Consider the following 14836-nt stretch of genomic DNA (forward strand, 5'->3'; position numbering starts at 1 on the left):
GCATTTGCGGGATGGCACACTGATCTTTCTTCCTTTCATCTGCATGGATTTCATTTTGTTTCATTTTATTTCATTCAAATAGAATCCTCACGGAAGATAAAAGTTCAGGCTGAGTCATTCTGGAGAAATTCGGAATAATTTGAGCTTGCAGGATAGCGAGCCCTAGCCTGCTCAGATCACGGGTCGCGCTTCTGCGATTTTTAGACGTTCAGCGGTCCGGCACACGGTTATTCACCCTATCACAAGCCCCTCTAAGGTCACCTGACCTTGTGTTTACTAAGTATCACATATGAGACCTGTGTGAAACCAGCCACCCAACCCCAGTCTTCATGCCAAGTAAAAAGAAATAAAACACCTGAATGTGAATATAATTATCTGCACTGTTACATCATCATTTGGCCCCGGCACCGCGGTGGCCAAGCGGTGCTCGTTCACCGGGAGAGCCCGGAGAACAACGCTTTGCATTTTGGGTTGGAGGGCACGGCGACAGGCCTCATTAGCTCCACCACATCCTGCGGAACCTGATCTCCGGTCGACCGCCGACACGACACGCTTCGGAGAACGGAGACGCGAGTGTCAGACTACCTGCCAGAGGCGGCGCCGGCGTCCCTGACTCATGTGGCGGCGACACCTTGACGGCTTTGGCGGTTTGACACTGGAGAGCGCTGTGTGGGATACAGGCAGCATGCAGGTTCGGTTTGTGTTTTGGTTGAGATCGGAGTGTTCTTTCACCAGAGCTAATGGAAACCTGAGGCAGGTTACAGATGAATAAATAAAATCTGTCTTTTTCTGGGGTGTTTGCTGTGTAATTGTGACACTTTGTAAGCATTGCTTCATCATAACTCCATTGGCTTTCTTTGTGGTGCTTTTTTCAAACTATGGGGTATTTATATTTATTGTTAAGCGTATGAGTTGCATTACAGCTATGTATGGTGACCTGATGAACCGGGTTGACTAGCAGACTCCCCGCTCCAGACAGACTGGTATCGCGTTGTTTACTCACGGTGAATTGCAGCAAACAATTCGGAGTGCAAGGCTTGTGTCAACAGAAAAGTGCAAAACTCCTACGACTGCTGATAAACTACCTTAACTTACAAAATAAACCTTTTGAGGAAGTCTAAAAGTTGCTTTCCCAGAGGTTCAAAGTACTATGTGCTTTGTATCCTAAAGAAGATAGGATTTTTATTCACAGCGGTATTCAAAATCTCAAAGGATTACTTACAACAGTATTCTTTGGAAACTGGAAAACTTAAATTCAGCACAAGAAAGTCGTACTCTATTTTTCTTCCTTTGTCTCCATTGTGGTTTGTCTGCTGAGTCAAACTAGGTTAAAATGATTTTGTTTTATATAAAATTTTCGTTGAATTCAACACCTCAAACTACCCCATCTTATAAACCCTAGGCTGGCAAATAAAGTCAAGGACATATCAAATCTTCATGACACGAATTTTGTTTTTATTTGTATTTTTTTTTATTTATTACATTTTGCATTAAATTAAAGAGTTTTTTTTAAACTTTACAACATACATTAAGCTGTGATTCAGATGTTAAGGACGTGGAGAGGGGAGGACAAAAAACCTTGTGACATCACAATATTTTACAAGCTTACAAAGTTCAAAAGGTTGAGTATCTGAGCGCAGAGAGAGAGAAAGTGAGAGCGAGAGAGAGAGAGAGAGTAAGAGCGAGAGACAAAGAGAGACAGAGATAGTCTGATTCCGTTTGTATCTAGTAGCAGTGTATCATAGCAAGGATAAAAAACAGAAAAGGCACACACCAAAGAACCTTACTGGCCACAACAGCCTTCACAGTCGAGCCCAATTCAAACTCTAATCTTCAAAATGATTGATGCTCTTTCACAAAATTTGAAACGTACTCATCAAGACTACATTTAATCCATCTTCTCCGATCAGGAACACACCTTCTCGCCTGAAAAGCGCTTTTCCATGGTCCCCTTCCGCACGGACACGACCCGTTCCCGTTGACATGAGAAGGCGCCAAGACCCGATTTTTTTCCTCCCGTTTAATTTATTTGTTGCACACAACGTAAAACAAGTCTGTGCCAGCGACCTTGGGTTGAAACATCAGCATGACTGAGGACCATGGCGGTGTTGAGGTTTAGGTACAGGGGGGGGGGGGCTAAAGTGTACCTGGTCATGCCCCGGCAGGCAGTCTGCGATGCTATAGTAAGTGGGACAAAGAGTCAAAGGTCAAACGATGACCCTTCCTTCCATGACACACTGGGTAATCCTGTGTCAGACTGAAAACCTGAGCCCCCCGACGAGGTGAGGGGAGACTTTGCACACCTCCACCTCTAGACATAAGCCCCTAATACTGTTGCATGGCAGGCAACGTCACCCTGCCTATGTACATGGGATGTTTGAGGAAGGCTTTGTTAGTTGGGTTAACACATACGGATGGGCGACTCTTCTCCACTGTGCTCCACTACATACACAACACGAAGGGAGTGCTCTGTTGATTTAAGTGTTGGGTGGGTGGGTGGTGGTAGTTGAGGGTTGGGGTAGAAGGGGAGATGGGGGGGGGGGAGTAACAATAGAAAATTGCATTAAGAAAAAAAAAAGGCAAAAATGGGCTGGATTGGTAATTGGTAAACTTTCCCACCTGTTTATAAGACCTCTGTTTTTCGAAATTTCGAAATTTTTAAAATCTCTTTGAAATGTTTTTGAACTCTTCTACAAAAATTCTGCGGACGTATACCTGCTCATTCCCTTGTGGATTTTAAACGTTCTCACAGGAGCCAGCCTGTGTCTGAGTGCCAAGTGTATGCTATACACTCGAACCATCTAGGTTTTATAATGGATGCAATTGGCCTCTATTTGTTCATGTTCATGTTGTTTTATTGCATTCAGCACCAGTAGGGCCTGTTTCAGGATTGGGGCCGTCTCTGTTAAAAACCATCATTGTTTCATTTATTCAGTTAACCATCACTCCAATTAAACAAATATCAAAAGATTAAAAAAAACAGAAATGAAAAAAACAAACAATACCAGGACTTTTAAAATTGTAAAATAGAAAAACACTCACTACATCATCATAGACAGTCAGCACAACATAAAGGGTTGCTTTAAGCGTATTGATGGCACAATCCAAAATGAACCACAACATGTGTGTGTGAGTATGTGTGTGTCTGTGTGTGTCTGGTGTGTGAGTATGTGTGCGTGTATGTGTGTGTAAAGGGGTCCCTCCTTCACTGCCCCTCTTCCTTCTTCTCAGTACAGTGAGTGTGTGCTGTCTAAGATCCAGAATCACAACAAGAACACCTACATTCTTCAATTGCCTTTTTTTATCAAACCAGGGAAATATTATGACGTAAGAAAGAAATAAAAATACTACAAGGAGACAGATTAAACAGCTATAAAAGTAAAACAGCTTTACTACTTTAGGGTGTAAGGCACAAATTTACAAGTGGAAGAGAAACAGGCATTCAAAATTAACCTTTTTTCAGTTATTGTTTTTGTTGCTGCCTGTTTGTCTTTGTGTCGCTGCTTGAGATGAAGATTGGGTTCAAGAAGGAGCCATCTTCTTCTCTACCTTGTGTGTGGACACAGTAGCCCATACTGTCCTGACTGCTGCTGCTGCTGGCTTTTCATTTCCATCGCAACATGCAACAGTAGGATTTGATTCAGTGAGCTGGCAACCAATCAGGACAGTTACCGAACCGCGCGAAAAACCACAGTGCTGATTGGGGGATGCTCATTGGATGAGTGAAAGGGCTTTGTGTGTGTGTTTGTGTGGGTGTGTGTGTGTTTGTGTGTTCGTGTGTGTGTGTGTGTGTGTGTGTGTGTGTGTGTGTGTGTGTGTGTGTGTGTGTGTGTGTGTGTGTGTGTGTGTGTGTGTGTGTGTGTATTTGTGTTGTTTGACTTTGTTTGATTTTTTAGGAAGTTTCTTCTTTAGTATGATTGATCTAGATCAACATCAAGATTCTGGTCCGCAAAGGTACAAGTCCCTGTCTGGCACAGTTGAAATAAATATCTCCTCTGTACAGAGGTAACATATGTCTTAATCTGCTGAGCCCGCCTCCACAGAGCCCACAGTAAGAACTCATGGACCTGAAGACATCAACAAAGATCTCCTGACTCCAGTTTAATGACTTTAAATATTTGTTGTTTTTTTTCACACTTGATTAATCAATATTAAAAAGAATTCCTCCCTTTGTCCTTATCTTCGATTTCTCTGAGCCTAAAAAGTCAGTCCTTTTTTTCGTTTTGTTTTCTTCAAAAGCACTTAATAAAAAATAAATACAACAAGCTATTAGTATTAACAGTCATGTGTTATTCAGAAAACAGTTTGGTAGAGGATTCTCCTGGCATCCGGGGCGTCCAATCACACAGAGTCAGGCCTCTGACCTCCGGTGGAGCTGTAACACTGAGAGGCTTTTCACAGTTTCCTACGTAAACTCCTGGCCTTCTGTCAACCTTCCAGTCCCAAGCACAAGTGTCTGGATTCAGTCTCCCAGTGGCCTCCTTACGACCCTCCCCCTTTCTCTCCCAACAGCCATCAACCCCATCCCCCTCCCCTCCAAGTTCTTGAGGTACTGTACAACAACGACTGTCCGTGTCTCGGCATTGTCTTTCTGTGTGCTCTCGTCGGGTGGACGGAAAACAGAAATACATCTGTCGAGTCCCAAAGAACGGAGAGCAGAGTCCACAGAAACACGGCCTCGGATGCTACAAGGGGACCGGTGTTGGATGAGATACAGTGTAGGGGCGGGGCCTCATCTTCTGATGTTTGGAGGGGAGGGGGAGGAGTCAAAAGTTACCGTGTATGTTTCCAGAGAGACCGGGGGAGCCAGCCAGAGCCTGAACTCGATGACAGCAACCCACGACGACACAACCATTTATATTAATATTTACATATTTATAAAAAAAAGGAAAAATGTCTTCTTCAGAAAGTGTGTTGCATTTTCCACTGGACTGAACATCAACAAAACAAAGGACTAGAAGGAGATGCATGTTGTGTTTTTTCCTTTCTCTCCAACCTTTCCCCCCCCCCCCCCCCTCCCGACACTTCCATCCGTCCGCCGTGGACCGGCCGGTCTGACCCACTATGTACAGGAGTCACTGGGCTTACCCTTCGTCGACAGCGACACCACGGAGGGCTTTGGAGGGACGTCGGGCTTCAGATACTTGAAGGCGGCCCTCGGCAGCGAACCGTAGGAGCTCATGCCGGCCTGCCGCGACAGGGACACGCCCTGCGCGGTCATGTGTATGGAGTCGACCCTCTGCGGCGCCGGGGGCGGGGTCTCCACGCGGTTGAAGCTGTGGTGTCTCGACAGGTGGGAGGAGTTGGAGGAGTTGGTGTTGTGCTTCTTGAGGCCGGAGGACCCCGCGGACGCCGCCGAGGACCCCGAGCCCTTCCGCAGCCCGTACACCGAGGAGTGCACCTCCAGACGCTTGCCCATCTGGGGCACGGCCGGCGGCACGGTGAGCGAGGCCTCCCGCTGGGGCACGCGGGGCGGCAGCAGCCCGTCCGGGTCCACCATGCTGAGGTTGTGCAGGGGGCTCTTGTTGTACTCCAGGGTGGCGCCCTGGTCGTCCGTGGCGTTGTGGTGGCCCAGGCCCATGTCGCCGCCGCCGCCGCCGCGGTGGGGCTGCTCCACGTACTCGTGCTGGTAGGCCTGCTGGTGCTGCTGCAGGTGGGACTGGAGCTGCAGCTGGTGCTCCCGCAGGGGCAGCACCACCACGCTGGAGATGTGGCCCGGGGAGGCCCTGAGCGGCAGGTCGGTGGGGATGACGTGGGAGCCGATGGGGGCCATGTCCTTGGTGCAGGCGTTGATCAGGTTCTGGTTCCTCTCCCACTCGCGGCTGCCCCGGCTGGGCTTGCGGCGGGGCTGCATGGGGGTGGACTCGGGCGTGGGTAGGGCCGAGAGGTCCAGGTGGTGCTGGTCCGCCTTGATCAGCATCTTCCCGTTGGCCGCCATCCTGCCGTTGTGCATCAGCGGGGTCATGATGGCCTCGGGACGCCCGTCTTTGGCCTGCGTCTCGAACAGGCCCGTCAGCTTGGTCACGCTGTTCATGGAGCCGCGGCGGGAGTGGAGGTGATGGCCGTCCTTCTCTTTACGGCCGGGCAGGTCCACGTCGCGCCGGCGGTGGTCGCACACGCAGTACACGATGATGCCGGAGAAAATGGCGCCCATGGCGAAGGCCAGGATGACGGCGATTGCGAGGAGGGTGACAGGTACCAGCTGGTTACGCCCCTTCTGGTAGCTCTCGCGGATCACACCTGGAGAGAGAGGCGGAGGGATGACATTCAGAATGTTGGCGGACAAGCCGATGCTGGGATAATTACTCCTGTGGTTGTGGGCGGGAGAACAGTGTGCGAAATACAGGGGGGCAGATTGATATTTGAGACCCCCTGAAAGCCTCAACTGCAAAATTGCAGGGGGGGGGGGGGGGTCTGGAAAAACGGCCAGAAGAAGAATGTCATAAATTGGTGGAGTCGTAGTATCTTCAAATAATGGCAGCAAGAAGAGTTAAGAAAAGGATGTTTACTGTGGACGATAAGCATCAGCATACCCCGTACATTCTTCTTCTGCCCGTCTTAACGCAGATCTCTCTCTTCAATACAGTCTGCATTGCCTCCTAGTGTTATCCCAAATCAAGCCGATCACACAGAACACCCTGGGCCGTGGCTGTGGAGCTTTTCAATTTTGGACATTCTTTCCCAAAAACAATATGCAACATTATTAGATCATTTTCGATTAACCTCTAAAAAAAAGGTATTTAATAAATAACGAGGGCCCCCCCCCCCGATTCGCACACTGCAGGAGACCATTAGTTGGAAGGTTTGTCTTGGGGACTGACAACAGACAACTATAAACAAAAAGGACAGGACTGGATGTATTCCTAGATGAGAAAGGGCTAGGGGTCTTAAATGTTGGATGGGGGATATGCAAATATTATCCAATATGTTCTGTCAAAAACACCTATTGAGAGTGGAACACATTAAGGGAGGCTTGAAGTAGCTCTCCAAAGCACCCAAACTCCCAATGTGTTTGGGTGGGGTATTTATGCTCCACATTTTAAATCTACGATAAAGCCTTCCGTTGAAATGAAAAAAATAAGAATAAGCGTGGATAAAGGAGCCTGAAATACCGGGCGTCTTTCACCCCACACTTATGAAAAAAGGAGACTTTTCATAAAGCCGGGCTCCAATCGCATGAATCAGAGAAAATACATTAAATGGCCTCTGATTGGGTACTAAATCCAATGGGCTCAGTCAACGGCGCCTTATCATAGAACCATTTTCCCAGGCCGCCACACACTCCCTGTGATACAGTTTAATAAAGGACAATTCAATGAGACAAAAGTCACACTCCAGCTATGGTTATTTCACCCTCCACACAGTCTGAGGGTTTCGGCTGTTTATGTGAAAGTATATGGCAATCATGAGAGAAAGAGGAGGAAGATATATATATTTATATATATATATATATATATTATAGATATATATATATAGAGAGAGGGAAAGGAACGCATGCATGTACAGTACACACACACATACATACATTACATCACATATAGATAAAAAAATATACATTGTATACATGCTCATACATTTGCTCATGTCCCAAATAGCATAAACTCCCGGCGGGTGATGAATGTGGATATCCAACACCACGACCTGTTCACCGGGTTTCACATACCGGTCCACGCGAGCGAGCAGATTTACAATGTGTTCACACATGACCCTCGACCGGGAGAGATCAGTTAACACAGACAGGGGATTAGGCAGGTGGGCTCTGTCATGTTAAATGTAAAAACCCAGCAATGATACATGACCACTCTCCTACCAAAGACCATAAAAAAGGCAGGTTATTGCTATTGTGCTGCGTAACTTCGTAACTCATGAACAATTCTCTGTGGTACATGAATATTAAATAACTATTATCCTTTTCTAATAGCATTAATCGAATGTTAAATGTTTCATTTGGGTGTCTGGGGGAGGAATGTTAATCTTCCTAGCTTGGCTGTGTCGCAGGGAGGATGCTAATATATCGTCGCGGTATCTTCTCAGCGAGACATAACACAGACACAACGAGACAGCAGAGTAATCTCCCTCGCTGGAACCCAACTCCAGACTGCAGTGTTAACCGACATCCATAATCCCTACTCGACAGAGTCAAACTTCGTTAGATCTAAACCACTTCTCACAGGCCATTTTCCTTGCATAACACAGCACTAAGCTACACTCCAGACAGGTCGTTACTCCTGTGTAACAACCTGGACTGAGAGCTCAGCATACATTCTTAAACACCACATCTATAATGTTTTTTGTCTTGTATAAAATCCCCAAGCAAATGGCAAATAGCTGCTGGATCTTAGAGATGGCGGGAGAAAATTGATGGGTGTTAACTGTAGTGTTTAAAGATTGACATGCGCTGCACTGTTGCCATAGGTTACAAGACGGGCAGCGGTTTGAAACACCATCTGCTTCCCATCGAACAACCGCTAACTCCTGCGATAAAAGACACTTCTCTCTGAGTGCCATCTTTCATTGGATCATCTTTAATCTTGCCCTTGTGTCGGTCTTCTCCTATTCTCTCTCTCCGTTGGCTGTGGCCTTCATGACACAGTGAATTATCCCTCTGACTTTCCCTTGCCTTCAAGGGTGTTTTCCTCCCCGTCGATCTGCTCCCATATGCTAAACATTCCTTCCAGTGGAAACACGCAAAGAGCTGTCATTTTAACGTTGCGGTCTTTGTGAGCGATCCGTCGCTCGACACGAGCGGCAAAGTAGCCACGGACGCCGCGGCCGCCGCTACCCACAAACGCCTTGCCTTTCAGCAAGGGGGAGACTGGAAGAACTGGGGACGGAATTGAACCTGCGCTTACGACTGCCATGCCTCGGAAAACGCCCCTGCCATTGAGCCAAGAGAAAGTGTCAGCATTAACAACGATTCAAGTGAAGCCTTCGCCCCTCCCCCCTTAGAGACGTCAACGCATCCTCCAACTTTTTCCACAGTCTGTCCGTCTTCAACAAAGAGCGTGCTGCTCAAACTTTCTTTCTGGTCAAACACTCGGCCTGCACATGAAATAACAGCCTCGGGGGTAGCAGAGGCAAACGGATTGTCCATACTGGCGGAGGGTGAAATGGGAGCCGCGGAGCCTGCTCTGGGTTCCTCAGATCCAGGCGTGGGAGGGAGGTCTCGGCCCCCATTTAACCTGCCCCGGAAGGGGCTCTCACCCTGGCTCCCGTCTATTTTCAGACTTTAAACTTTTACTTTATATAAAACACAGAACAAACACAGAGACTCTCACACACACACACACAAACACTCAAAGAGGCACACTGAAAGACGGATACACACACACACACACCTTCACGTGCAAAAATACACACAAACCCACACCCACACACAACCACAGAGTTCCTTCAATTTTCGTTGCCAGGGTTTTTCTTGGGAGTGCGACAACGCAAACAAATCTAAGGCTTCAGAAACATACAACTCCAAACGCTTTGATGGTTTTCATCTTTCATCTGTGATCTTGACTTTGTTGCTGTTCAAAGGCGCCGACAGGCTCCGAGAAGGACACTGGACCCATTTCAGTCTAGTAGTAGGGACCTCAAGCTGCTGAATCCAGTTAGCTGAACTGGTTCACAGTCTGGCCAACGGGCCCCATTCCTAGCCGTATTCAGACTTTGGCACATCTTTTCAAAAAGTTGCAAAAGTCGACCTTGAAATGTATTGAATGTGGTGTTTACATCAGATATTTTCTCTTCTTCGTTGGAATTCCCGACGGGGGGTTCTTCTGACGACACACTTTAGACGTATAATCATCTGGTGTTAGTCTCGCAGCCTCACCGCAACACCCGCAGATCCAATCGATTCAGATTTCATTCAGATACGGACAAAGGCGAATGATACAGCCCTGCATCTTCATGTATTATGGTACAGACATCAGTCCACACATGCTACTCCATAAAAGAGAAACATAATTATCCGTCGAGATTTTAAAGATTTGTCTATGGATCTTCCCAGCGCAAAAACGTCTCTCTTTTAATCTCTTCGGAGGAGAACCAGCTGACTTAAGCCTACAGAGTTTCCCTTTGTATGGTGTTGCAAAACTTCAAAGGCAGTTTAACATCACAGGGAGGCTATGGACGATGGCGTAACCCTCTTGACTTCGGGTCCTCACCATTCAAAGACATTTGCCTGGAAATGATATAGATCACAATCAGGCTGGGAGACTTTTATCTTCCACCGGCCTTTGTGGAACGATGAAGCAGAGGTCTGTGGCAACTATGACACAAAGAGATACCAACACCACTTGAGTGATGTCAAAGATGATGGGGGAGGTGAACACATGTAGCCCTGACTGTGATGATTTAGCTCTGCTTTAAAGCGGCTGACGGTTGTCAACTAAATATAAGGGTAGTAAATACCGAGGCAGTCATTTACATGATCACAGCAATTCATTATGTTCTATTAACTCATTGGTTCTGATATCATTACGTGGAGGAGTGCCTGTTTGTGTGTTTGTGTTTTTGTGTGTGTGTGTGTGTGTGTATGTTTTTGAGTGTATGTTTGTGTGCGAGTTGCCACTTATCTTAAGCAACGTTGGAGTTTTAATTTGAAATTAAAACGAGCACAAGTGAGGGTGTCATATATTGCGCCCCGACAATTAAATTTCCACTTCCATTATCAGGCGATGGATGTATTAGCTCTGTGCGCTAACCTCTCCACCTCCGGTGAATACACTCATTAAGCTGCACATCGCTAATCGGCTCACATCCAATTGTCCTGAGACGAATTTCCATCTCATGCATGATTCGATAAACTAAATTCCAATATGTATTCATGGGTAATACACACATTAGAGAGATAAAGCACTGTTCTGCATTTATAACACAGATCCAACAATTACTCCTCTGATTGCTGAATCTGCTTACTGCCGATGGCCATGCGTCAACATTTTGAGTACAGCGAGTATTTCAAAATCGTGTGAAAAGTCAAAGTTGTTGTTTTTTCAGATCCTGTCAGAAAAGACTGGCCTTCCGCTGTCTGGGTTATCTCTGGATAACGGCAGATTATGGTTCACGACAATTAGTCTGTGACGACTCTCCATTAAACACACGGCAACTAAGTGGCAGGCATTTTATCGACCTTTGACCTACAGGTGTCGGGTTGTTCTTGTTCATGTTTTTTTCCTGGACGTCTCCGGTAGATTGTCCTGAAGTGCGCTCTGCAGGGCTGCTCATTTACAGGTAAGTGTTCTGTGTATGCCGCAGCAAGTCACAATCATCTGTAATTGGTGGAGGGAGGCGAAAAAAAGCTCAAGTTTGGTCTGAGTGGCAGACTCTGCGCTGACACAGTGGCACGGCTAATGTTTCACATACAGCCTGAAAAGCCAGCATAGAAGCATGGGTGACCAATTTGAGCCATTGGGTTTGGTCTTTTGAAACACATGAATGGGAAACAGGAGTCTGGGCACACCGTTGAGTGGCTGAAATACAAAGCCTGCCTGATTGATTCAGACAACGCTAACAATGGCCGGCGAGAGGAAATAAGTGTTAACTAAAAGAGCATATGTTATGCTAAGCGTAGTCAGGCCAAGTAGACAACATAATTACCATGGAAGGAAATAACGGCTTATGACTTCACGTCACAGGGGGGATGTGCGTAACACAGGAAGTACCCCCACCCCTGTTTTTCTTATCTGTACAAAAGTCAATCCAAACATAATCATCACAAACGATATTAAAAGCCAGGCTGCCAAAGAAAAAAAAAGCAAACATTCAAATTGTAGAAATACATTTTTGGGGAAATATTTCCCATGAAGTCAAAGCTCTGAATAGCCGTCTGAGACATCCCAATCCCGAGATGTTTGTTTTACTATTCCTTACTTTGGGCTGCATCTCTCCACTCACAACATGCCGAAGTTCCTCCTCAAATGTCGGGACCGGGAACATGTTTGGCATGGGACTGGTAATTGGCGTCCCGTGTGAGATAGGTCATTCCGAGCCTCAGTCATGCCAGTCTCACTCTGGCTCACAGGTGTCACAAAGCCGCCTACAGCAGGGAATGGTGCTGCCAACACAGCTGTCACAGTGTCTACGTCTGGATCAGATATACTGACAAGGAGCGGAGCGGAGAAGAAACTTCTACTTCACAGTCTTCCCACTTTCAAATCTTTAACTGAGAAATATCTATCTTTGAATAATAATGGGAGCTGGTTGGCACGAGGGACGCGAGTTATTGTTTTTTTTTATTATTCCCGTTGAGTTGTTTGGTTTCACGTGATGCTCAGTCCTCTCCGAAGTCTTCTCCTTTTCTTCTTTACGTTATTGTTATTGTTCACAACGATTGGAATGTGCTTCCCCATCGTACCTGAGGAAACGACACAATGAAACCAGAATGCTAGTCTACTCCTCAATTTGTATCAACTCTCTCTGGTCCTGGACAGGGTTGGTGAGCAGCGCGGACCTACCCGAGGACCACGACTGTGAGGAGAGATGGAAGAGTACACCCTTCCATTACTCCCATTGCATTTATCAATCTCACTCCATCTCACTTGATCCTATTCTCTCCCTGGTGTTAATGTCTCTCTCTTCGCTGTTCACATGGCTGGATTTTTTTTCTCTTCGTTTCTTGTCTTGCCTTTCTAGTCTTCGATATACAACGTTTCAGTCAACCCCCGTAACTAAACAATATTATCCAGCCTCTCTGTCTATCGCTCTCTCGTTCACACTCTAACTCCCCTCCCCCATCTTTTCTTCTCCCTTTATCTCTCTCCCTCTCTCTCTCTCTCTCTGAGCTTGCTTATTCCCTTCTCTCCCTCTCTCCGTTCTTTTCTCCATCCCCCATGATAGCTCTTGTAATGAACCCATAAATTGGAGCAGCACAGTACTGGCTACAGGTTGAGGTAGGGGTGGGATGGATGAAATAGAGGTGAGAGAGAGAGCAGTAGAGAGAAAGAGAGTGTTAAAGGGAGTGAGGCAGAGACGGAGAGAGAGAGGGAGAGAGAGAGAGGGAAGCAGAGAGGGAGCGGGTGGGAGATATAAGAGAGGGGGATAGGCAGAATATAAAGGGAACAGAGAGGAATAGAAAGAGAGGGAGATAGATAGAGAAAAGGAGAGAGAGGGGAGCCAGAGGGGGTAGGAGACATATAAAGGTGAGGTAGACAGAGGGAGAGAGAGAGCAGGGGAAGCCAGAGAAAGGGAGCGAGAGGGAGAGACATGCTGGGCAGGGCAGAGATTAATTTCTGTCAACAGAGGAAGAGAAATGACTCTGGTCTGGGAAGAGACAGGGAGGGAGAGGAGGAGGGGGAGTGGGAGAGAGGGAGGGAGGAGGGGGGTGGGGGGGGGGGCCGGAGGGGTGTTGTGATCTCCATAAATATGTGGAGGGTCTGAACAGCACTCGCTCGCTAAGGTATAGCCTTGGAACATGCTATCCTAGTTTGATAAGTCCTGTGAAGGGGGGGAGGGAGTGGATCACAATGGCGGCAGATGGGGGAGAGTTACGGGAGGAGGCGGGGTGAGGCGGGGGAGGATGAGAGAGGGGAGAAGGCGGGGGGGGGGGGGGGTCCAGGAGATGGGCGGGAGGAGAGGGTCATGTGAGAGGTGGCAAACATCTCACCGATGATAGATGAGGGGCCAGTCAGAGTGGATGACAGACAGGCGCAAACACCCAGCTCAAATGTACCGTGAAACCCAAATGCCGCCACCTGGACTCGGCCGTCGCCCCACCGACATGCAGGCTAAGGCTGCCAGAGGCTGCAGCGTGCTCATCAATGTGTGAACGCTCATCTCTCTGTTACCTCTGGTGGTGTTAGGGCTGGTACATATTGGCACCACTGTAATATTCATTAGCAGATACAATCCCAAAACGCCTCAACTGCATAGGAAAATAAGTTTGAGAGCGCTTTTCCTTTTGAAATCAGAGATAAGCTCGCTAATTACTTGGGGGGCCGGGGAGGGGGGGGGGGGGGGAATGTGGCTATCTATATGATTTCATTATTGACATTGATAGAAAAAAACATGTGTTTCTCAATTAAGTTTAGAAAAGGGTTTGATTGTTATCATACCTGTAGTAGGTTCAAAAAGCAATAAGGCTTTACCTCTACAATGGCTTAGAATTGACTGCAGATAACAATGGAGAGACCCGTTGTAGTCTAGCTTCTGCCCTCTCTACCCTTACGAGCATCGGTACTAATGTGCTGTGCTGTGCGTGCCCATGGTATTCACAGTGCAAATGACACCAAAAGCCAGAAACGATGACGATGAGTGTGGGAAAGAAGGAGAAGAGGAGGCAGGAAGGAAGGGTGGAGAGAGGAAGGTGAAGTCTGGTGACTGTGAAGTTTGTTTTGCCATGCCGGAAAGCGCTGGGCTGTACAGAGGCTAAACAGTGCTTAACACCATCAAAGCAAGGGGAAAAAAGAAGGCAAAAAATTGAAACAGCAAAAAACAAACTTCAGTAGCTTGAAACCAATACCAAGCCATGCAAATTATTGAGGAAAGCGCACAACAAACCAATGACAAAAAAAAGACAAATCTCATCAAAGCAAATTTTTAAAGCAGGTGAAGTAAAAGCAACCATACGTGAAGCTGGAATATTGAGAATGAAAAACAGAACCCCACATGAACGAGAAGCAAATGTGTCACATAAACTTGTTACACCGAAGAACCAAAACTGCAGAAAACAAAAAGCTGTGTTTGGATATGGGAACCGTTGCTGCAGTTGTCTGAGGCAGATCTTACTGGCCGTACCACACATCCACCGACATAAAGAGTTCCTCCAACTGGAAAAGGCCACACGTGTACCTCCCGGAAATTACTGTTTTGTTTGTCCGGGCTAGTTAACAATTTGATCCGAATC

At 47.0% G+C, this 14836-nt stretch overlaps 1 protein-coding gene across 6 annotated transcripts in view; it reads right to left on the bottom strand.

Moving 5' to 3' along the window:
* Nucleotides 1–1447: 1447 nt before the first annotated feature.
* sema6a (sema domain, transmembrane domain (TM), and cytoplasmic domain, (semaphorin) 6A) overlaps nt 1448–14836 on the bottom strand; it is a 112115-nt gene continuing 98726 nt past the window's right edge. For 5 of the 6 annotated variants that reach the window (XM_030359875.1, XM_030359871.1, XM_030359874.1 and 2 more), the window contains one exon: nt 1448–6240. In XM_030359875.1, the coding sequence (XP_030215735.1) occupies nt 5063–6240 (1178 nt within the window). In that variant the 3' untranslated portion in view covers nt 1448–5062. The remainder of the gene's footprint in view (nt 6241–14836) is intronic. The other variant, XM_030359873.1, reaches the window with a different exon arrangement.

The sequence above is a fragment of the Gadus morhua genome, chromosome 6 (genome assembly GCF_902167405.1).
Source record: "Gadus morhua chromosome 6, gadMor3.0, whole genome shotgun sequence".
Classification (NCBI taxonomy): domain Eukaryota; kingdom Metazoa; phylum Chordata; class Actinopteri; order Gadiformes; family Gadidae; genus Gadus; species Gadus morhua.